At 33.5% G+C, this 25,134-nt stretch overlaps 1 protein-coding gene across 3 annotated transcripts in view; it reads right to left on the bottom strand.

Annotated features, from left to right (window-relative positions):
* Positions 1–22,026, bottom strand: part of LOC149910851 (uncharacterized) — an 81,105-nt gene extending 59,079 nt beyond the window's left edge. For all 3 annotated transcript variants that reach the window (XM_090119969.1, XM_090119985.1, XM_090119975.1), the window contains exon 1: positions 21,903–22,026. In XM_090119969.1, the coding sequence (XP_089976095.1) occupies positions 21,903–21,963 (61 nt within the window). In that variant the 5' untranslated portion in view covers positions 21,964–22,026. The remainder of the gene's footprint in view (positions 1–21,902) is intronic.
* Between the last annotated feature and the right edge of the window lie 3,108 nt (positions 22,027–25,134).

The following is a 25,134-nucleotide window of genomic DNA, read 5'->3' as shown; positions in this document are numbered from 1 at the left end:
TATATTCTAGTCGCGTCTTTATGGGAGTATTACAGGCACTTAAGCAAAGCTGGCGAGATGTGGAAATGCCTACTACATATGCACCACTCCTAACGAATATAAACGTGATGTTATTATACGATAAATCTCTTCATATCTGCTTTGGCATACGAATTATCTTGATTATTGGAATATGTTCCATCCGTTGAGATTATATCACAGATTTGGACGAGCTTCTTTTGAACTTTGGAAGTTTGGGGACGTTGACGTTAAAGACGTGTTTAAGACATTTATAAATATTACTAGCGGTCCGCCCCGGCTTCGCTCGTGGTACATATGAAAAATAGATGTTGGCCGATTCTCAGACTTACCCGATATGCACAGAAAATTTCATGAGAATCGGTCCACCCGTTTCGGAGGAGTATGCAGACTAACATTGTGACACGAGAATTTTATATATAAGATAATGGATTTAAGAAGCGATTCAACATAAAATTATTTATCTCGTCGTTGTAGATATACCTTTAATTATTTGTCTATACTTATGGATACAAGGGGGTATGATCACTTTTAATCCCATATATGAAGTCGTTACTTTCTAGGCCAAAGCTCCATAGTTAATCTGAAGCAGCAAGGAAAAGCATATAACGACGCTATATGCTAGTAGTCTTATCGGTACGGAAAAAGTATAATTTTTGGCTTTAAGAAGTGATTCAACATAAAACCCACAAAATTTCGAGTCATTTGTAACAGGATGGCGGTTCTACAGGGGTCTTAGTACGCAATGACTAAAATAAAAATGATGGTCCGAACGCTGATACCGGATGCGTTAAGATACTGTAATATAAAATATAACAGTATCTTAAGATAAAATATTATAGTATCTTCACCGTGTGTGACGCGCTTTAAACGTGTCATAATAAAAGTTCACATTGTTCATAACCTATCACGAACGCACAACAAATCGCAACACTGTAATATCTTCTCTTTAACATCTTTTGTTTACACTTCCATTGAAACTACGTAATTAGACACTTAAGTCTTAACAGTTACAATCGCTAGCAGGTAAGTGCAGGTTTCTTGTTACCAAGCCCTAATTAACAGCGTAATGCATCTCACAATCAAGATACTACTTGAGTACTTCATCTTGAGTACGTGGGGCACACGGGCCAAGACTCAAGTACAACATTATAGACTCGCTTTGTCTATCAAACTGTGTTAGGACTGAATGGAAACCAATTATCTCTCTGAAATTCGACTAATTTATTTGACTACTTCTAGAAGCACTTTTGAATCGTCTTAGCCATAACATAACTTCACCATTTACCACCGACTCAGAAAGTAGTATCTAGGGAGAAAAACCGAAAAGAAACTCCATAGTTGCTCCATAGGTCTCTGAAGTTCGTATATCTCTGTATTTGTAAGAAACAAAAATCTTACTAATATTATAAATGCGAAAGTTTATGAGGATGTGTGTGTGTGTGTTTCACGCAAATACTACTGAACCGATTACAATGAAATTTAGCACACATATAGAGGGTAACTTTTATTAACACAGAGGATAGGTTTTATCCCGGAAATCCCACGGGAACAGGAACTGTGCGGGTCTTTGAAAACGCGGGCGAAGCAGCGGGAGGAAAACTAGTCTTTTATAACGGTAGCGTATATTATAATTGTATTGAAGTTATTATGAATTGGAGTTAATAAATTCTTATTAATCTTTCCATTCTCAATCAACTAGAAAGCTGCGTATAATTGCTTTCTGGAACATTAACATTATTGAAGTTCAATTTAAATACAATGTTAAAATTGCGTTCAGGCAATGAGCCACGCGAAAGGGAATCGAAATTAATCAATTTTATTTAACATCTAATCGGATAGGTTTTAGGTATAACAATTTTCATTAATTTAAAAAGTAATTGTCAAATGGATTTTACGGACACAAAGTCATATATAATTTAGAACTTTATCTTTAACCATAATTTTCGATTGATATAGGTACCTACTACAAACAAAGCCGTCATTATTTAAAAACCCAATCTAATCTAACCCAAGTACTTAATAAGCATAACAAACACATACTTACTAATTAATAGGTTAGATTGGATTTTTAATTATTGACGGCATTGTTTGTAGGACTATATTCTATCGAATATTCGTTTACATTGCCTACTAGCTGCGCTCCGCGGTTTCACCCTCGAGGCTCCCCTTCTGTTGGTCTTAGCGTGATGATATATAGGCCTATGGCCTTCCTCGATAAATGGGCTATCCAACACTGAAAGTATTTTTAAAATCGGACCGGTAGTTCTTGAGATTAGCGCGTTCAAACAAAAAAACACGTTAAACAATATTAGTATAGATAACACGACTAATATATGAAAATTCCGTCTCCATGTTAGCCAAGGGTTCACAACAGATCACAAATGATTCTGTATTGCGAAGGGGCGACAGTAATTACATTTGATGACCCGCATGTTAACAGCCATAAACTAGGTACTCTGCGTCGCTGATCTAACTGTACTTTGGATATTTTGAATAATACGTCTTTATGATGAAAATGACCGAGTTTTAGACCATATACACAGAAAAACAGAAAACAGCAAACGCAATCTAAAGTCATATTTGAATAAATTTCTAAAAAACCGCTGAAATTTAATGATTTTTCTGTTTCTCAACACATGTTTATTGCAATCATATGTCTGAATAATCAAACATTCGATAAAGAGAAAAATGACTTCTGATGAATTGATACATAAGGCTGAATTCAAACAAAGGTGTAAGGTGCAAGAGGAAAAAAATGTGCACTCAAATTGATACTCTTTCGAATTCGCTTGAAATATTTGGCACAAGCACATAAGCTGCACATCAAACTGCAAGTCAAGCCATTAGTCCATTTGTGCATTCTGAATATGAATGGCGCTATTGTTTGCGTCTTGAAAGGCGACAAATTGAGGCGAACACTGTCTTTTGTATACTATAGGACTATAGAAGTATAGGAGGCATAAAGCTGCCCCATTTGAACGTTTATCCTCTGAGATAATAACCGAGTCATACTTAGATTTACTGTTTAAAATTGTCGTAGAAATTTATCGTAGATATTATAAAAAATACTTCAGAGGATTAAAACGAGAAATTTTCTTATTACATTACCCTACGTTTTTATCGTGGTCATAATGATGGCATCATCATCATCACATAAGACCTACAGTGTGCCTTTTCGAAATGTGAACATAACGATTGAGAACGGGTTTATTCAGTTCAAAATGAAATACTAAAACACTAAAAGGTGACACGTGTATGGTCGTACAAGCTAGCATCAATCAACGGGTAAAAGCGTTATTTTTTATCGGGTTTTAGCGTAAAACGGTTAGGGGTGTCAACTCTTAGTAATTAGTTTACGGGATACGCTCGTTGTCGTTATGTGCGCGTGACACCGCAACAAAACTGTCCAACAACACTGAAAATTATTAGGTGTCGAATATTAATGTGAAAGTTGTGTTATTTTGTATAAGTATACTATTACTAATGGATCCATCCCTTATAATTAGTAAAAAATAGTTTGAAACTACATATAGTTTGATTGCTCTATTTTTAATGATAGTTAGCGTACATTATTTTGTGTTTTGTTATCGTCACTTCAAAAAAAAGGAGAAGGTTCACAATGTTTGTTTTTTGTATGTATGTTTTTTTTAGGGATTGGTTATCTTACTTTCACATGGGTGAACTGATTTTGACGACGCTTTTTGTTTGAAAACTAATGCTTAGTGCCTTTCGATTAGTCCGAAAATTGTCCAATCTGAACTTTCGCAGGCAGCTTTGTTTTTGCTTTTAAAATAATTACTTATTTATTTTGCAAATTATTATTTTGTACCATATATTATACGATAGCAACCCTATCTTCAGTTGCTGGAATGTTGCAGGTGTGAAAGAGTTTCATGGCGGGTTATAGTAATTCATTTTTAATCGAGAACTCCCACGCTTTTAGCAGGTGTTGGTAATACATTTGAACTAATTTTTATCAGCATTGCGGATTAACTATCTTTTATGTGAATAATTCTTGCCAATGTTTTATTAATCTTTAAAATTTAATTACCGCTTGGTACGTAATTAATGATTTAGAGGAAACTTACGATTAATCTACAACGATTATTTTTTTAAATTATTTTATCACAATAATTATGTCAAATACTTAAATGTTGATACGTAAAGAATTAGATTAAGATATTTTGCATACAGATCCAGGCCAGTTGTAAAAGATACAATAGTTTGAAATTATGTGTACTATGTATATTAATGCATAAATTAACACAGGTACTAATACAAACTGTGGATTTATTGTACAATGTATGGTTTTAAGTAAAAGCTCAATTAATTAAATAAATTAAAATGTAAAAGGATGCCAAATTGCGATGCTAGAAGCTGTTTACAATTAAATACATTTGATACAGCGTCCAGTTTAAATATAAATATGAAAAACTTCCAAACCGTGCACATAAAAATCGGTTCAATTTTCGTGTGAATAGACTTCAAAATCGATTGTTTGTTCGTGGCCGCCAAGTTACGCCCTTGTTTGAACTGGAATTTCCATTCATTTTATTTGATTTTCATACGTTTACATTTTTGACTATTTTCACGCCTCTAATATATAAACAAATAGAAACAACGCGTTCCATTTCACTCCATATTTTTCGTGACTATTATTGGAATTTATCTATGTCAGAAGTTGAAACAAAAATAGGAAAACGGAATACTAACAATGAAAACATGGACCTATATTTTTAGATCTTATACTTACCGAACAAATGCGCGATGAAGTAATCACATACGTAAGAAGATGACCCACTGCGTCTTAATTAATATAGAAGAAGTTAAGAAAAACAAACTTAAGAAGTTTAATTGTACCTCTAGATTATAATTATTTAAGTTGATATGTAATTGCAAAAATTACGCGTTTAGGAAATATTAAAACTTAAGGTAATGAAATAATATTCTAAGTGATGGAAAACCGATTTGTATTTGTTTTCGAATGTAGGTACTTTAACTAAACGTATTTTCTGCTTTTCCTTATTCCTTCTTATTAGAAGGCTCGAAAGCTCTTAGCTTACACATACAGTCGCTATCTGCTCCCATTTCCCGACTTGTTGGATGTCAATTAATTATCCCCTAGATATGCTCCAAGGCATTATATATTAACGATTCGAAAGAGAAATCGACTTAAGACGGAGTGCTCTGTGATGTACGCTTTCATTTGATCTTATTAATTAGAAAGGAAAGAGCGGAACTAGGAGGAACTTCTATTGATATAATCTAGTTTTGACTTGGTGAAAATTTTACAAGAAATTGGACAAACACTGGAGCTCTAACTTGCTAGAATAGATTAGCAAAAGAATTAAGAATATTGAGCTGATAGTCAATTAGTATGTGCTGGTTTAGCTTCTAACAAGGGTTAAAATATAACGCATAGTTATACGCTTATATAACCTATGTTGAACGTTTAGGGTGAATATAATAAACACTGTTACCCCAGTCGGTAGTCGGTAGGGTAGGTACGTTTAATAGACCCGAATAGATATAGATATTATTCTGTTTTAGAGATGCTTTCTATTTTAACCAACGATGAAAAGAGAGTTATTTTAAATTCGTAGATTGTATAAACGATAATCGTCTCAAAGATATAAAACTCAGAATTATTGTATAGGTACAATTTTGTAGTAGCAAAATCTTCAAAATAATATTCAGTAGTACAAACGACTTAAATACTAAAGTCTGCAACTGATACCTACAACATAAATTCACGAACAGTTTCAGCGAAACGTTTAAAACTTCAAGTCGCTGTTACCACAAGGTAACATGTAGAAATAAACTAAAAAACAGTTCAAAAGCGTAGCGCAGTTACGTCGCACTAAATGTCAAAGCACTCGGTCACTACGCTTTGTTGCTTTTTAGCTCCGACGGTTCCAGCACTTTCTAGAAATTGGATCACTTTTACATGAAACTCTCGATGGAAACTGAAACTGATAAGTTGTTGTGGGCTAGTTCGTGATACGAGTTACGTTCTACTATTGTTTTAAATGATAGGACAACTTCTGTAACTAAATTATTTACTGGATTGAGTTGTACTTCATGTTCATTGTAATTACCTATTTTAAATAAATTTTAAGTTCTTGAACTATATTGTTTTAGATGATGGGAAAACTTCTATAGCTAAATTGTTTACAAGATTGAGTCGTATTTCACGTTCGTTGTAATTACTTATTTCAAAAGTAGTCATTAATTGTTCTAATTAGTAAAGTTAGGATAATCATGTCACTCGTTTCTTAACGATCTTTTAAAGTATGGATACCTACTACGTATCTGTTTTTATGACTGTTATATTCTACGAAAGCCGTAAGCATCAAAGTTTTATTAAATACTCTCAAATTAAAAAAAATACTTTTCTAAACCGTTATAAAATAATATAATAATTACCTTTGCATTCTGTAAATGTTGATGTTCTCGTTTTATTTTTTATTGCTTTAATTAAAGAGTGTTTTTAAAAGGAGTTATTAACTTTAGATCTTCTTAGTTATTTTGATATTTTTTGCCGTAAATTGCAAAGAAGGCTTGATTAGCTTTCTCAACAAAAAATTACAAAGCAAAACTAATTGTTATCAAAGCCTGGTAAGCAAGACTGTTGTGTCTGTCAAGTTTTAAATAATATTAAAAAAAATATGCTTTATATTTGTACACGTGGTAACATAATTTATATTTCACAACAAAATCCCTTTTCTAATATAATATGGACTGAATATTATATATTTTATTTTTATCTTTTAAATAGCGTAACTATAGTCCGTTGTCCAGTACACTACAATAGACGTTCCACGCGCCAACCCACGGTAGAGAAATATTCAAGACAAATTCAATAAGTCGGATCAGAATATCCATTTTAATTCAGTCTCACACAATATGGTAGTATATTCAGCGAATAATTCAAAATATCTATATTAAGATATAAATGAAACGTTTAGACTTTTTTACATCTAAAATATTTGAGTAGATTCTATATTTATTTATTTAAGTTCAATGTACAAACATCAATGGACAAAGCAGAAAAAAGAACAATATCACAAAAAGGCATCATTTCTACAAAATGCGGCCTTATTGCTGAACAGCAATCTCTACCAGGCAACCTTTTATAGACCTACGTCTTTAAATAAAAAAGCAAGCAAATTATTTAGTTATCTTGTCTCATTAACTATGTAACCCGTAGGTTATATCAGAAGAGCGCTGTTAGTTTAAACACAGCACTTTAGTTAAAGCTGTCCAAATAATAATTTGCTCACAAAGGTTTACATCTGTTTACTATTACTGGGTTTTGTGTTCTTATCTATATCTTATATATAAAATTCTCGTGTCACAATGTTAGTCTGCATACTCCTCCGAAACGGGTGGACCGATTCTCATGAAATTTTCTGTGCATATCGGGTAAGTCTCAGAATCGGCCAACATCTATTTTTCATATTATATACCACGGGCGAAGCCGGGGCGGATCGCTAGTCTTATATATAAAATTCTCGTGTCACAATGTTAGTCTGCATACTCCTCCGAAACGGGTGGACCGATTCTCATGAAATTTTCTGTGCATATCGGGTAAGTCTGAGAATCGGCCAACATCTATTTTTCATATGTACCATGGGCGAAGCCGGGGCGGACCGCTAGTAAATATATAAAAATGAAACCAGTTTCGCGCTGCCGCGCTGTTTCGTGTGAACGGGTGGACCGATTTCGATAATTCTTTTTCTATACAAATATTATAAAGAGGAAAGGTTTGATTTTTTGTTTGTTTGTTTGTTTGTATGAATTGAATAGGCTCCGAAACTACTTGGCAGATTTGAAAAATTCTTTCACTGTTGGAAAGCTACATCATTTCTGAGTGACATAGGCTAGGGTTTATCCCGGAAATCTCACGGGAACGGGAACTATGCGGGTTTTTTTTTGAAAACGCGGGCGAAGCCGCGGGCGGAAAGCTAGTTTATTATATTCCTTGAAGTACGAGGATGGTTCTTACGTAGAGAAAACGTTAATATGTACCACGGGCGAAGCCGGGGCGGTCCGCTAGTTTAATATAATAATGGATAAACGTATTTGTAAATTGCGGCATGACTGTGGATCCTATTGTTTCGCATAATAACGTGATGATTTCCGATCGTTCAATCATACATACACTATTGTTAATTGTTACGAATTGAGGTTTAATGTGCTTACGTTTCAACTATTATTATAGTTGTTTGATGTTAAACGATTCATTATGCTGATTTGTTATTTGGTCGTATAAACAAATCAAGCATGATTTTCAATATATTTTAACCGACTTCAAAAAAGGTGTATATTATGCATATGTATTTATTACCTCAGAATTTTTGATTTGGTGAACGAATTTTAATAATTGTTATGTGAAAGATGCCTTTCGCTTGGTGTCATTTGTATTTCCTAGTTCTGTCAGTTGAAGTTGGTTTAGTTATAGACCGGGAGATATTGACGGGGCTGGTAACGGTCGCGTGGTGACTTTCGCTATTTTCCGACGAGTTCGACTAACGCCCACGCGACTAAGCCGCCGGTACCAGCGTTCACACCATCATTTTTCTTTTTGTCATTGCGTACTAAGACCCCTGTAGAACCGCCATCCTGTTACAAATGACTCGAAATTTTGTCTCAATATCTCCCGGTCTATTAGTTACCTATCTGTTAAAAATATTGTAATTTATACATATTAGTCCAGTCTGTGGGGAAATGTAAAAGCCTCTGCTCTACAAAAGGTGGCGTAGAAAATGTTTTGAAACGATATTGTTTAGGTATGAAAGGTTAATAAAAATCCAAGTTTTCGACCTTGACGGACCCAGGCGCTAGCCGCCATCTTGAATTAAAGGTGCTAAAATTAGGTATATTTTAAATAACTTCTCAATTGTTTACTAAATCACAAAAGTGTCTATGAGGGGTTCAAAGAAGACAAAATTACCTACATTTTTTTCATACATGATTATTCTGTAAGTCTTAAAGGTAAAAAGTTACAAGCGACGGAAATAATAATATTTACAGAAATCATATAATTTTAATTTTGTTTAAAAATTGTGCAGCAATCTTTTTTTATTCTTTTTGATGGCCCGGGCTGGTTAATGGTGGCTTCTTCATTATCGTCGCTGAAATTTTCTGTTTCATTGTCTGTATTTTTAGTTTCCAACCATGAAATTTCGTCGATTAAATTTACTTTTTATTGATAACTTTACGAATCGTTCATATCGGATATCTTCTAAGGATTCCTTATCCATGTCCCCTCCGTAAAAAGTTACTAGAAAGCGTGCTCCAGCGTCTTCGATTTCTTCTGGTCATGATGACGAAATTTCATGGTTGGAAACTAAAAATACAGACAATGAAACAGAAAATTTCAGCGATGATAATGAAGAAGCCACCATTAACCAGCCCGGGCCATCTTAAAGAGAATTAAAAAAATGATAGCTGTACAATTTTTAAACAAAATTAAAATTATATGATTTCTGTAAATATTATTATTTCCGTCGCTTGTAACTTTTTACCTTTAAGACTTACAGAATAATCATGTATGAAAAAAATGTAGGTAATTTTGTCTTCTTTGAACCCCTCATAGACACTTTTGTGATTTAGTAAACAATTGAGAAGTTATTTAAAATATACCTAATTTTAGCACCTTTAATTCAAGATGGCGGCTAGCGCCTGGGTCCGTCAAGGTCGAAAACTTGGATTTTTATTAACCTTTCATACCTAAACAATATCGTTTCAAAACATTTTCTACGCCACCTTTTGTAGAGCATAAATACCTACAGACTGGATTATATGTATATGTCAGGTTTTATTTGGCTAAGTGTCCACCTTAATAAAGCGTAGCTCCAGCAAAAAATAATAATTTATAAACCCTTTAAAATGTAACCGCTCTTATTTTAATAAACCCAACCAAAGCTTTGTGAAGTATCGCTTAGAGCAATCAACATTCACATTGGTATGAAAAAGCGTAAAATGCGGGAATTAGAACGAGTTACTTCAGCCTCAGCGTTGAGTCTAGTGGTTTAATTAACAACATTGTTGGTCATGTATAAAATATTTACACGACTGTTTTTGTTGCTAAATTAGAAGACACCTGCGAATATGTGCGTGGTAAATGAGAATTGAATTTGGATTTTATTTTACATCATAGAAGCTAGTAATCTTTACTATAATTCTTACTAATATTATAAATGCGAAAGTAACTCTGTCTGTCTGTCTGTTACTCAATCATGTTATGTTTCTAATGTTTACAGTCATCATTCTAATGTCATAATTCTAATGTTTACAGTCATATAAGCAGACAGTTAGGAAACATAAGAAATAGATATTCTTGTAAAAAGCTACCTATTATTTTAATTTAAGTTTCATGAAAGTAACTTTTTACCTTCGCCTTTTCAGTAAATGTACCTCACATCACTTGTCATACATTTGATACAACGTCTACACATTTAATCATCATCCATACTTAATATTATAAATGCGAAAGTAGGAACTCTGTCTGTCTGTCTGTTACTCAATCACGCCTAAACTACTGAACCAATTTGCATGAAATTAGGTATGGAGATATTTTGATACCCGAGAAAGGACATAGGCTACTTTTTATTGCGATATATGTACCACGGGCGAAGCCGGGGCGGACCGCTAGTAATATTATAAAGCTGAAGAGTTTGTTTGTTTGTTTGAACGCGCTAATCTCAGGCAGTACTGATCCGATTTTAAAAATTCTTTCGGTGTTAGATAGCTCATTTATCGCGGAAGGCTATGTGTCTAAAACCAACAGGAGCGGAGCCACGCGGGTGAAACCGCGAAGCACAGGTATTATCATAATATACAATAGTTCAATCGTACACATAAACTTAATAAATATTTTTAAATAAATATAAATAAATAATTCTTTTTGTTATACAAGATATATACAGGTTAATGCAATAACTTAATCAAAAAGCATATTATAATTTGTAACATTCAAATTACAAGTATCTTACGTATAATATTATATACTACCTATCTGTGATTTAAATACGATATATTATAATATAATCAAGACTATTTCATTGCAAACCAATGAAACCTACTTAATTGCTGAATGTTGAGTGAATAAATATTTGAGTTTTAGATTACGCAGTATGCTACTAATCAGGATGCTAATTTTCAGTGCAATTTTCAAATACGGGTAGTTTCGATTTACGTTGTTTACGTTTCCACCATCGTATTATAATGTATAGGTAGGTATATAAGTGACTTATAGGTAACTAGGTTACCGCCCGCGGCTTCACCCGCGCAGTCAAAGAAAAACCCGCATAGTTCCCGTTCCCGTGGGATTTCCGGGATTGCGCCATTTTCCTGGGATAAAAAGTAGCCTATGTCCTTTCTCGGGTATCAAAATATCTCCATACCAAATTTCATGAAAATTGGTTCAGTAGTTTAGGCGTGATTGAGTAACAGACAGACAGACAGAGTTCCTAGTTTCGCATTTATAATATTAGTATGGATTAAATGTGTAGACGTTGTATCAAATGTACGACAAGTGATGTAAGGTACATTTACTGAAAAGGCGAAGGTAAAAAGTTACTTTCATGAAACTTAAATTAAAATAATAGGTAGCTTTTTACAAGAATATCAATTTCTTATGTTTCCTAACTGTCTGCTTATATGACTGTAAACATTAGAATCAGAGTAATGTGTAAATTACTGAAAACTAGAATAGCAAGCGTTAACGAAAGATAACAACTACCCCGTGGGACGTAAACTGCCATTCGTATTGTTATCTATACTGATAAAAATAACACGTCACCATGCGATATCCACTATCCATTCATTCATGCGTATCTATTTTAATCCATACTAATATTATGATGCGGAAGAAATTATTTGCTTTTTTTTGGTTGAATGCGCTAATCTCAAAAATTACCGGTCCTATTTGAAACATACCTATTTTCAGTGATATACTTATTGAGGAAGGCTATAATATATAATTACGCTAAAAATAATAGGAGCGGAGAAATGTGGGTAAACACGCGGGGCAAAGCTAGTTGATAACATAAAGCTGACGGGTTCTTGTTTGAACGCTTAATTTCAGGAATTGCTGGACCAGGCCGCTTTAAGAATTCTGTCACTGTTGGATTTGTTTGTGATTCCTGAGTGTTATAGGAAATACAATATACGTTACGGGTGACTTATTGGTCTATGGTACAACTGTGGTACAACATAGAATAAGCAATGACCTATTATACTAGTAGACGCGGCATACGCCAACATCATTGCACTAAAAACAGCGTAATTAATACATACCTACTTACTAACGTATTATCTCCAATAAAGTTGTTCTCTCTTTCACTCTCACGCACGAGACATAATACATGTCTCACTCATGTACTTCGTAATAACAACTGCCGATTAAAATATTAAAAGAACGTCCAGCCACGACGCTGAATGGTGCGTGACTAAGTGAAACTCGGGCACTTAGCTGAGTTTTTTCTTGCCAAAATAGAGAGCGGGTAACATAGCTTTTTTATATATCATAGAGTATAAGTAAATCTCTTACGCGTTATCTTTCCCTTTAGAGTCTTACTTATAAACCACAAGCTGTGTGTGAAACAGTTTTCACCAATATGTAAATAATAATTATATTATACGTATTTATGAGTAAACTAGCTTTCCGCCCGCGGCTTCACCCGCGCAGTCAAAGAAAAACCCGCATAGTTCCCGTTCCCGTGGGATTTCCAGGATTGCGTCACTTTCCCGGGATAAAAAGTAGCCTATGTCCTTTCTCGGGTATCAAAGTATCTCCATACCAAATTTCATGAACATTGGTTCAGTAGTTTAGGCGTGATTGAGTAACAGACAGACAGACAGAGTTACTTTCGCATTTATAATATTATAGTATGGATAACACATTTCATTTCACAGCTCACTTACGCTAATGACACCTGTGCAAATGGGCAAAATTGTTATAAAATACAAACTTGTATTTGTTGATTTTAGTGAAATTGTTACTTTTTAGTTTGAAACACTAGTTAAAAGTTATATTTGATACTAGCGGTCCGCCCCGGCTTCGCCCGTGGTACATATTTACATTTTCTCTACATAAAAACCATCCTCGTACTTCAAGGAATATAATAAAAAAAGAATTATCGAAATCGGTTCAGCCGTTCTCGAGTAATGCGCTTACCAACACATTTTGCGATTCATTTTTATATATAAGAAGAAGAAGATAATATATAAAATTCTCGTGTCACAATGTTAGTCTACATACTCCTCCGAAACGGGTGGACCGATTCTCATGAAATTTTCTGTGCATATCGGGTAAGTCTGAGAATCGGCCAATATCTATTTTTCATATGTACCACGGGCGAAGCCGGGGCGGACCGCTAGTCTTATATATAAAATTCTCGTGTCACAATGTTAGTCTGCATACTCCTCCGAAACGGGTGGACCGATTCTCATGAAATTTTCTGTGCATATCGGGTAAGTCTGAGAATCGGCCGACATCTATTTTTCATATGTAGATACCACGGGCGAAGCCGGGTATAAGAAAGATGTGTTTCATCAAGTCTAAGTCAATTTTATTACCGGTTTTAAATAACATCATAGTTAATGAATAAAACTACAACCAATTTTGATGTATCTTTTATTTCGCAAATGTTACTCGGTAAGACTTGAGTAACAACAAGTTATGTATGAACGTGCGTTCCTATTCACTACTAACTGTGTATAATTGTTTGAAATAAGGACATTTCGTAGATTTTAGAAAAGACAGCTTTTAATGGAATCGAAGTATAATTATACCAACATTGTTCATTAATTAGTTAACCTTTGTATATAACATTATTATTTATTTATCTTGGTGTATACTTTCTACCTACCTCCTATTTCTAGTTTATTATTTATCCTTCTATCAGTTGGTTGCCTGGAAGAGATCACTGTTAAGTGATAAGGCCGCCTTCTGTGCTGTTTTTCTTTTAGAATAAGTTTTGTTTGTATTTTATGTATTTTGGCAGCACAATAAAGAGTTTAAATAAATAAATAAATAACCCTTGCTATATTTCGTACAAACGCGTCTACCTATAACGGATAAATTCAGTTTGTCAATTACGAAATAAACCAGAACTAGGGAATAAAGAGAAAATTTATTATTTAACGCCTAACGCCTCAAATTCATGGAACTCAAATAGCGCAGACAAGCAATTGCGCAGTAAAATCTTCTTACTTATACATTTAGCGGATGATAAATATGATTTTCATTGCCCTCGTCGAAAAACCTAAGCCGACCGTAATTTAATCGAAGTTAGAAGTACGTAATTATAAATATCTTTGGGTATGACATGTTATATTTTATCTGTGGCAAATTTTATAACTATCTATAGCTTGTATTCACATAAGTATCCAAGTTCGATAGAAGTTCCAATCAAGTTTAAAAAGGTTAGTTACGCTTTGCAATAATAATAACACTTTTAAAACTGGTCATAAACCCACAGAAAGTCTTTAAAGTAGGTGCACGCAGGTTCACGTGTGTTATTATATTTTATTGAAGTGAAACTTCTTTAGGCGCGTTGAGAGTAAAATCGCGTCATCGCAAAACCGTCACACACGCTCTCTTTTAATGAAAATGCACATCAGTTATGTATTAAACATAAAGGGACGCAGCAAAAAAAAAGCGAAAATTTAACACCACTTTATTTAAACTCTATTTTATGTTCAGTTGATTAAATTACATTTTCATCACTGGCGAGCTGAACCAGCACATTTTGTAGAAAATGATTATGCGCACAAAGAGTGTCATGTTTATTGAATTACCGAGAAAATTGTATGACCTTGACAGTGGCGTTCATTGAATGCATCTTAATAAGATTCCAGCTTCAGACATGAATGCTTCATAAACGTTGTGTACGAGATCGTACCTACTTCCCTACTTATGAACTATCTATACCTACTCATATTGTAAACGTGAAGAGTTTGTTTGTTTGTTTGAACGCGCTAATCTTGGGAACTACTGGTCCGATTTGAAAAATTCTCTCGGTGTTAGATAGCCCTTTTATCGAGGAAGGATATCGATAAATGGCTATATCATCACGCAAAGACCAACAGGAGCGGAGCACTGCGGGTAAAACCGCGGTTATACTAGATAATAATTTCCCTACTTATTACGAAAGTAACTCTACTTTTCTGCAGTCTCTTCTACTAATATTATTAATGTGAAAGTATTTGTATATTTTAAAGGCTACTCTTATTCCGATTTAAGTGAAATGTTTGAGACCCGACAACGGAGATGGGATAGGTTTTATCCTGTAAATCCCATGTGAACGGGAACTATGTGGGTTTGACTACGCGGGCGAAGTTGCGGACTAAAGCTAGTTTTTAATATAGTTAAGATATTGCTTTCCCATGGATGTCTAGATTTCTTTTCTAAGGGATTTTTCTTTAATAACACAAGATTAATTACTTTTGAGAAGATATTGAAGATTCGTTCGGCGGGAGTAGCTGGGTCGTGATCTCTTTATATTGGTTTCATGAGCGATTTGTAAGCATATTTATTGGAGAGTTTATAACATGTCCTTACCCTATGGTCACCTGTTGCGGAAAATGAATATTTTTACTGTACATACTTCCGTAACTTATGCGCAATTGGGCGACTTTGTCGCTCATGAGCGTTTTTAAACGTTTCGGTTTTCAAAAAATATTTAATTCAAACTTATTAATTTACATAATTAAAAATTTATTTTGCACTCGTGTTACATGTTATAATATGATTTCTTAACGTAAATGTTTTCTTTATAATTTTATAAAAGGTTTCACGAACTTTGCAGATATCTTTTGTTAGTTTGTTTTACAACATTGCATTACGAAATAAATTATCCTGCAAAGTTAAAATAAGAAGTCTATTTTTAAGATTCCCGTGTATACGTTATTACCTTGATAAAAATCTAGTTTATTAAGGGGTAAGCCAGTTTCTCCGAGAATAGTGGAGTTGCTAGCTTTAAGACTGGATTTAAAAATAAGTGTTGAGATAAACAACAGCTCAGCAGGAAGTTGGTTGGATCCTCAGTGGTTCTTGACTCCTAAGTCTATAGCTATGTTGTTTTTGCATTAGCTATGTAGATTAAAAAATTGGTTGTTTGTAAAGTAGGTTTACGATCGAGATGTTTACGTGATAACGTCTTATTGGTGGCAGCGCTCGAGATGAGACGGGAGATCGGTCCGTCTGTCTCTCGTTATACCTGCGATCACGCTCGTGAGGTTTTGGTGTGACACAAATTTCTGAACATGTCACCCGACTAAAACGATTTTAAAAACGTTATCACGTTAAAAAAAGCTGGTTTTGGACCTTGGTAAAAAATATGTAGGTTTATAAAACACGTTTTAATAAATTAAACTATTGTTGACAAGGACCGAGGTGCTTGAAAAGTGTACAAAGTTTGAATTAAATCTGTCCGTTAAAAGTGGGTCAAAATCAAGACTACAAAGGACTAGGTTATTTATTGAAGTGAAAACTTCTTTAGCGGCGTTGAGCACTTTTTCTGTAATGGGTATAAAATCTTAAACTCGCGTCAGGACACGTGACCTGATCGAAAAAGCGTAAGACGGATACCATTCCAAAATATCAAACATGCTCAACGTTAATAATCAAGTTTTCCTCCCGGAGTGCAACCCGTCTTTTTTTATTAATTTAATTTAGTTACATACAAACATACTAGCGAAGCTAATAAAAACGTGCTTAAAAGGGTAAAAGCTCCTAATTCAATAGGATCCTCATAAAATCGTGATGGATTACTGGAAGATTCACACCGTGGGTGTAATAATTACGATACTGAGAAAAATAATCGGTTAATACAAAGAGAATCAATTTTAATCTTTGTTTAATTACCGTACCTTGCTTTTATACTTTTTACGCCTCGAGAACCAACATTTTGTAATTAAAAAGCGATTTTCTATCGAGAAAATTCTAGGGTTTTCTTTAGTTTTTCTCCTTATTTTGATAATAGGTGTTGTTTGTTGATAGAAAATATTCTTATTTTGATATCGTATCTTGTAAATAATTAATTTAATGATTTCGTTTTGATTATTTTTCTTTACTTAATAGGTTTTTCTTGTTGTTCATTTACTTCAGAAATAGTTATTTTATTTCATTTAAATTCAATATTTTTATGTTTTGTGGGACCGATTTTAAGTTCTAACGCAGATATCTCCGGAAATCATAACTCCAGGTTTTTAAGTAAAAATTAGCAGCTCATTAATTAACTATTTACTACAAAGTATATATATAAAGACAAGTCGATCTAGAGTCCAACATGGACCCGATCATTCGGTTACTGAGGACTAAAAAATTTAAATGAGCTTTTTCATCGTCGAATTTTCAAAGGTAAAAAAATACAACAATATAAAACTAACCTACTAAGTCGTTCCTCATACTGCTTATCCAAAAATAATTAAATTTCAAGTTCATACTATGTAATAAAGATATAAATTTAAAGAGTTATAACTTCACATAGACACGGCACTAACTCAACAACTTATTGTCTCTTCATCTTAAGGCGAAATGAGACCCAAAACAGACGTTTCGAGCTCACGGAGAATTAATTTTTTTCTTCAAAAACTACCAATTTGTTTTTTTTTATTTATCGATTTATTTAATTGAAGAGTTTGTCTAGTGACGTTTGGGAACCGAAACACGATTGAAAAAATTTTCCTCGATAGAAAAACGTTGTGAAGTTTCCTAAAAATTAAACGGAGAATCAATTTCATTTGGACAATAGTAAAGTAATATCAATAAAACTTTATCTACATCCACTTCCATTCAATTCTTGAGAGACGTACGGGATTAGATTTTACAATGAATACATCAGTAATTTAAAAAAAATATATTTATAAATTATGAGCACAAAATTGCGCGTAGGCTGGTCGCTGCCGCCGTTCCGCCTCCTGTTAGTCGACGCCAACGCGTCTTAGAGAGCAGACCTGTACAACTTTTTCGCGCGTTGCCGTTGTCTACTTACGTGATTTAGTGTTTAGTGGTACTGAAGTTTCACGTAAAGATGGTGAATAAAAAAAACTCTGGGAAGAAAATGTCACGATTGCAGTTCAAGAAAAATAAGTTATTGAACCTAAATAGGTAAGTTCATCATGCTAATTCATAATTATTTTGCCTTTTGGTCTAATTACCAAATTTTTTTATTTTCATGCACTCCATGTTTATTTTTATTTATAATAAGTAAAGTTTTATATATTTTTTGAGATAACTTCCAATAATTCTATTACCTATGATTTGTGTATATATATATGTATACAAGTCTAAATTTTGCAATGCAAAAACCAAAATTTTATAATTTTATTCACTCCATCTAACATCGTAATATGTCACTGGGGAAAGGCTGTCGCTAAAGAAAAGAAATGAACGGGTGACGGGCTTACTGCATTTCTCTTTTGAAAGCTTCAAGTTCTATTAATATCAGAAATTGCGACCTTGGTGAAAGCTCCATTGTAGTTCTATCGAAGAGTTAATTTAAACTCTAATCTGACGTCTGAACTTTGCAGCGATATTTATCATGCTGAAAGCCATTGTTTATTATATTTAGCTAGGTTTTATAATCATTATTCTAAAAGTTCAAACTCAAACTCAAACTCAAACATTTATTTATTCAATTAGACTTCTTGGAGAAGCACTTTTGAAAAGTCAATATATATATATTTTTACATTTACCACCGATTCGGAAAGCAGTATCTATGGAGAAGAACCGGCAAGAAACTCCATAGTTGCTCTTTTAAATCAAGTTCCAAGTAATTACTGCGCTGTGTGAATACGATTTAAATGTACAGTTCGTTTGCAATGTAAACTAAGGAATTTATTTTTTAAAGAGATAGATATTACTTTTGATTTTAAATACATATGATGACTTAACGGTATGGAGATAATTTATTTATTATAAGAAAAAATAATTAAGGTTATTTATCATTGTAGTTGTTCGTTTTTTTCTAACTTTTTCGTAATTTGACTAGGGAATCATTATTTATTAGGTACTGAAGTTTCTCAGCCTGTGATCAATGCCCCTCTATATTAATTCTTATTTAATCTTTATATTATGGAATACTTTTTAATAAATAGTCGAAGGTAAGATGACTATGAGTGAAAACACTTTATTTTGGCAAAGTAAGAACCACGTATTTTATATGCATGGAAATTTAAACTACTTTAGATAATACAGTACTAAGCTGATCTTTGCTTTCCAAGATTGCTGGAGGGTTATAATTTTATAAAGCGAGGTGGTTCACGATTTTTTAAGTTTTATGTTAAAGTAGGTTAAGGTAGCGTTCGATTAGTTTTTTATAGTAATTGTTTTTGTATTTTTTATATTATTTTTCTGCGAAAACATTAAATTGGCTTAATGATATGAAAAATGCAAGTTCACAATAATATGCAAAGTCAAGGTTTTTCAACAATTACGCTCCTCCGGGAGTATTTGTGTGACGATACTCGCGTGTTCAAGGCTTAATACACATTAGTTTTATTATTTAAACGTATCGTAATGGAATTAAAACAAATATACATTACTAGCTTTCCGCCCGCGGCTTCGCCCGCGTTTTCAAAGAAAAACCTGTTCCCGTAGGATTTCCGGGATAAAACCTATCCTATCTATGTCCTTTCTCGGGTATCAAAATATCTCTATATCAAATTTCAAATAATGTCCTATAATATTTATTTATTTATTTATTTATTTACTCTCGCATTTATAATATTAGTATGGATACCTATACTTTCATTTATTGTATAACTTCGAATAGGGTTTTTACGATAAACTAAAACTTATTTGAAACTTTCATAGTAACTTGATTATTCATATCTTATGCATGCATAACTAGCACAAACACGCGACGGCGTCTGCTCTTTTACATATTAACAAATATCGTCTAAAAATATAAAGTAACCGTGTGCCTTTCAAGTAGGAAAACTATTTGCATATATTAAAATTCCAGTAATTTTCATGTCATGTGACGTATTTATTTTTTATCAAAGTATGATAGAATATTGTATTATCTTGATTCTAGACAACAAGAACAATACTAGTCTAGAACTTTGAAGATCGTAGATAGGACTCATCTGTTGTACTTGGTTGTATCTTAAAACTTTAATCATAAACTACTTGTCTTGATTACGTTTTGGCAATTTCAAAGAGGATTTACATCTTTATATATAAAAATGAATCGCAAAATGTGTTGGTAAGCGCATAACTCGAGAACGGCTGAACCGATTTCGATAATTCTTTTTTTATTATATTCCTTGATGTACGAGGATGGTTCTTATGTAGAGAAAACGTAAACATGTACCACGGGCGAAGCCGGGGCGGACCGCTAGTTTATAATAATTATAGATGAGATTTCATGTATCATTTGCCAATGCAAAAAGTAAAAGTTAAAGTGAATCCTCACTTTTCTGATTTTCACTTTAATATGGGTACCTACTTATTTTGTTAGCATGTTTTTTTTTTAATTTTTTACTTTTACGCGCTTTTTCCATTTATGTATTGGAATCAAATTTAATATGTACCTAGTTGTGGCATTTTTATCACTCTGGTATCGACGTTTAATTGGATTTTGGCTGACTTTAAGTAACTTTTCGCGTATTTCTATATTGTGTTTTGGATTTTATTTTATTATGTTTTACTTTGCGGTCTATTTTTTTATAGCGGCAAATATAATATTGAAATTTTTTTTTAATTAGTTGGTAGGTCTCGGTCTTGTCTACGTAGGTACATTGTTCACGAGATTGGACTTGACTTGGTAGGTATGATCTTTATCTGGCTTTAAGAAGGACTACCGAATAAACAATACCGTAAGTATATTTTATGAAAGAAAATAATTTTAACAGATATAATTATTTATACATTTATATTAATTTTTAAAGCATACCTGTTAAAATTTGGTGAAAAAGTAGTTTTATGCCATGACAGGAGTTTATATGTACTTATTTTCTCATGTAAATTTATTGGCAATTTTAGTCGTAGTTCAATATCTTTTTAATAATGAAAAATGAATTATCTTTTTGTGTCTGTGCTCGATATTTTCAGGCAACGGCTTGCCTATATAGTAGGTAATTTATCTTGTGCGGTGCATTCTTTACTTTACTTTGCTTGTTTCTTATTTATTTTTTAATTTTTTGGTAAAAATAACTTATTATCATAGTGTGAATTTTTTGTATGCTAATGATTTCAGTTTTATACGATTGGCAGTTTTTTATTGGCAATATTTAAAGAAATAAGTAATTTAAATATTTTAAAGAGATGAGGTGTAAATTCAGCGATGAATTCGAAACGCATGCGGAAATATAGGATTCGCTTGTTGTTTATTGCTTATTTAAATATATACATACTTATAATTACTGTATTTATTATTTAATATACACAATTTATAATGCTTATTAAAAAAGTGAATTAAAATATAAATATTCTCTTAAGTACAATAGGAAATATTTTTTTAATAGAATAAATGCCAAATGCGATCTTTGTCTCGAAAAATATATTTCTAAATATGTCTACGCTAAAATAGAATTTTAAGACACACAAATAAGGAATCTTTTATTCGCAACAACGGGCAAAAGCAAGACCGAGGCGTGTTTATTTTCACGACAATGATAAAAATGGAAAACCTCGGCACAATAAATATAACACAAAAATAATAATTTACATTTTTGTGGTAAAAAATACTCTATTACTTATATCTCGTTTTAATTATTTTTTTTTAGATAAAAAAAAGTTCTAACTTCATAAACAAAGTGTAACAGGTGTTCACAAAAAAGATTACAAAAAAATTAAAAAAAAAAATCGCAAGCATAAAAAAAATCGCTCTGCAATATTTAGTAATTTTTTGTTACTTACCGGGCTGCCTCGCGGTGGCGCACACCAACACGACAGCGATAGGGAGCGCTATCGCGAACATGGCGCGAACTCTTGTGGCCAGTTATCGCTACTCGTATTTATCGTTCTGCCGTTCCCGCGCTCGACGGCCGCGCAGTCGCGCATCAATCGATACCGCCCACATGATAACCGCACGCCACAGAACTGAAACGTTCCAATTTTCTAAAACTCAACCTTATTTCCTTATACATAGATGTCAATCAAATTCACATACGACGTTTTGCCACTGATCGCATTCAGGACCATGCATCCGATTGAAAATGGAAATCCAATTTGAGTCTTATTGGGAAGTGATAAGAACTATTTTACAATATAAAATTATTGATTAAGGACCTCGTGAAGTTATGTGTTACAGATGACACTACGCATCAAAATGGGGGTTTTTATAACATCAATTTAGTTTATTTTATTAGGTTTGATATAAAAGGTTAAATATAAATTTTCTAAGCATGTGGGCTATAATATAAAGTTTAAAAGTTTAATTCAATTGAAAAGAGAGGAAATATACCTTCTAGTTCATATAATGAAGTTTGATGTATTTTATAATATCTACAGAATTTTATTAATAACGTATAATTTCAAATGCTTCAGGATAGATTATACAAAAAAACTATTAGGTAGTTGTACCTACCTATGTACCTACTTATTTCATACATAATTTGCAATTCATGAATTATAAGTATTTTACAATACAATAAAATTCAGTAATTATGATTTATGACTAAAATAAGGAACGAAAATCACTATCACTACCTACATAGTATAAAAGAAAATCGCTTTCTCTGTCCAGTGTCCATATGTCCCTTTGTATGCCTAAATTAAATTTAAAACTACGCAACGGATTTTGATGCGGGTTTTTTTAATAGAGAGGAAGGTTTAAGTATTTAATTTATTAGACGTGTTTGATAAAGCGGGCGAAGCCGCGGGCGGTAACTAGTATTCTTAATAAAAAAGCTTAACGCAAGTCCTAAGGCGCGGGACATATACAAGCGGCGCGGCGCGCATCGGGCGCACCGCGGGCGCGCCAGCCGGCGCGCCTCGGGCGCGCTGCCGGCGCGCCTCGGGCGCGCTGCCGGCGCGCATCGGGCGCGCTGTTGGCGTCCGAAAATGATATTTATATAGAGTGGTTAAATGCATTTTCTTCATGCATAATTTAGTAAAATTATGTTTTTTGTGCTAAAAGAGATTAACATTAATTTGAAAGTAACGATTTTGTTTTGATAATTCCTTGTAAGTAAATAGCGAGGATAACCCCACGATTGCAAATATATCTTTGTTGGAAATGTTGGAATTTACTTGGAAAATTTTATAGTACTTTTAAAGTAATTTTAAAGTAGTACTGGTGTAATGATGGAAGAAAAGAAGGTTAAAATAACACAAAATTTATATTGTACTAGCGGTCCGCCCCGGCTTCGCCCGTGGTACATATTTCGCAATAAAAGGTAGCCTATGTTCTTTCTCAGGGTCTAAAACCATACATACATACATACATACATACATACATACATACATACATACAAACCTTTCCTCTTTATAATATTAGTATAGATAAAATATGGTTTTCAAACACAGGTTTACATTTAAACCATATAAATCTTATCATTAAAATCTCAGTTCAAAAGTATTTACAGTACTGATCATTCCACAATATTATTACAATTACAAATAAATAAAAAACACAATCAAAATCAGGATTATCTTTATTTCTGACATTGTAAATACATGGGAACTTTCATTATGCTCTTCTTCATTTTCACTTTCCCTACTGCCATCACCTGTGTAAATCATTTCATCGATTAATTCAATTCACCTTTAAAAACAAAACGAAGAAGGGTATGTAATAGCAGCTCTATATAATTCCACACAGAGAGAACACATTTTTGACTGACAGGCTACCGTCTCCTATAGACCGGGAGATACTGACACAAAATTTCGAGTCATTTGTAACAGGATGGCGGTTCTACAGGGGTCTTAGTACGCAATGACAAAAAAAAAAATGGTGTGAACGCTGGTACCGGCGGCTTAGTCGCGTGGGCGTTAGTCGAACTCGTCGGAAAAATAGCGAAGTCAAACGATTTGTAACACAAAAATTTTAGAATTTACCGATAGCCCATAAAAAAGAAGTAGGCGGTAGTGTCATGCCATACTTTTCCGGTGTGACTTACAGCCCGCCATACCGACGCGAATGTGTTGATTTAAAAAAAACAATTCAACCATTTGTACCAGGCTAACTTTTGCACAGGTAACCATCGTCGTGCAGCCATTTACGAAAATCGCCATGCCATACTTTTCGGACGATTCCAAATGGTCGCCATACCGCCGAAAATCTGCAAATTTTTTTTTTTGTAAAAATTGTAACAGACAAATGACTCGAAATTTTGTGTCAGTATCTCCCGGTCTACTACCACCCGATTTGTTTTTGATTGTGTATGACCGTGAATTGACCTCTATTTGGATGCGATGGGGGAAGCGCGCCTGCGGTACGCCTGCGGTACGCCCGCGGCGCAACCGTGGCGTGCCGCCTCGTCGCCTTTCCAAAATTCTTTCATACAAAATGTATAAGAAGGACGTGGTGCAAAACAGATTCAAGAGGTGCGCTTATGGCACGCCCGCGCCCGCGCCGCTTGTGTTTGACCCGCGCCTTACATATTTATATCACTTCACACAAACTTCACATGGATCAATTATTAAAGTAAGATTAAAGTAGATACGGAAAAATAATTCAAAATTAATTTGTACATTTATCATACATAATTAATCAACCCAGAAAAAATATGATTAGGTAATATTATCTATCGTCTATCATCATTATAAAAATTGAAATCGAAAAGGCATATCGTTCCTTTAATAATAATTAATATTCTCAGTTAATTTTACACCTCTTTTCTAGCTAATACCGGGAAACTAGCTCCATCTAGCGTCGAGCGGATGTACCATTTGTTTTTCCAGTGTATTGCCGCCATAATTATTGCCGCAAATTATCTACATTGGACCTATAATAAATGTTTTTGCAATATCTTATTATACAAAATATCTATCAGTCAACGAAAGGCTTTTGGCAAAATTGTTTTATATTTTCTCAAATAGATGTATCGTTATTTGAAGCTTTTTATGATAAAAATATCACAAACTAGATTTCCGCCCGCGGCTTCGCCCGCGTTTGCAAAGGAAAACCCGCATAGTTCCCGTTCCC

This window comes from Colias eurytheme, chromosome 1 (assembly GCF_061535395.1).
Source record: "Colias eurytheme isolate Ceu_HAF_F1 chromosome 1, ilColEury1 Martin Lab GWU primary, whole genome shotgun sequence".
In the NCBI taxonomy this organism is placed as follows: Eukaryota; Metazoa; Arthropoda; class Insecta; order Lepidoptera; family Pieridae; genus Colias; species Colias eurytheme.
This window is presented reverse-complemented; position numbering and strand designations above follow the sequence as displayed.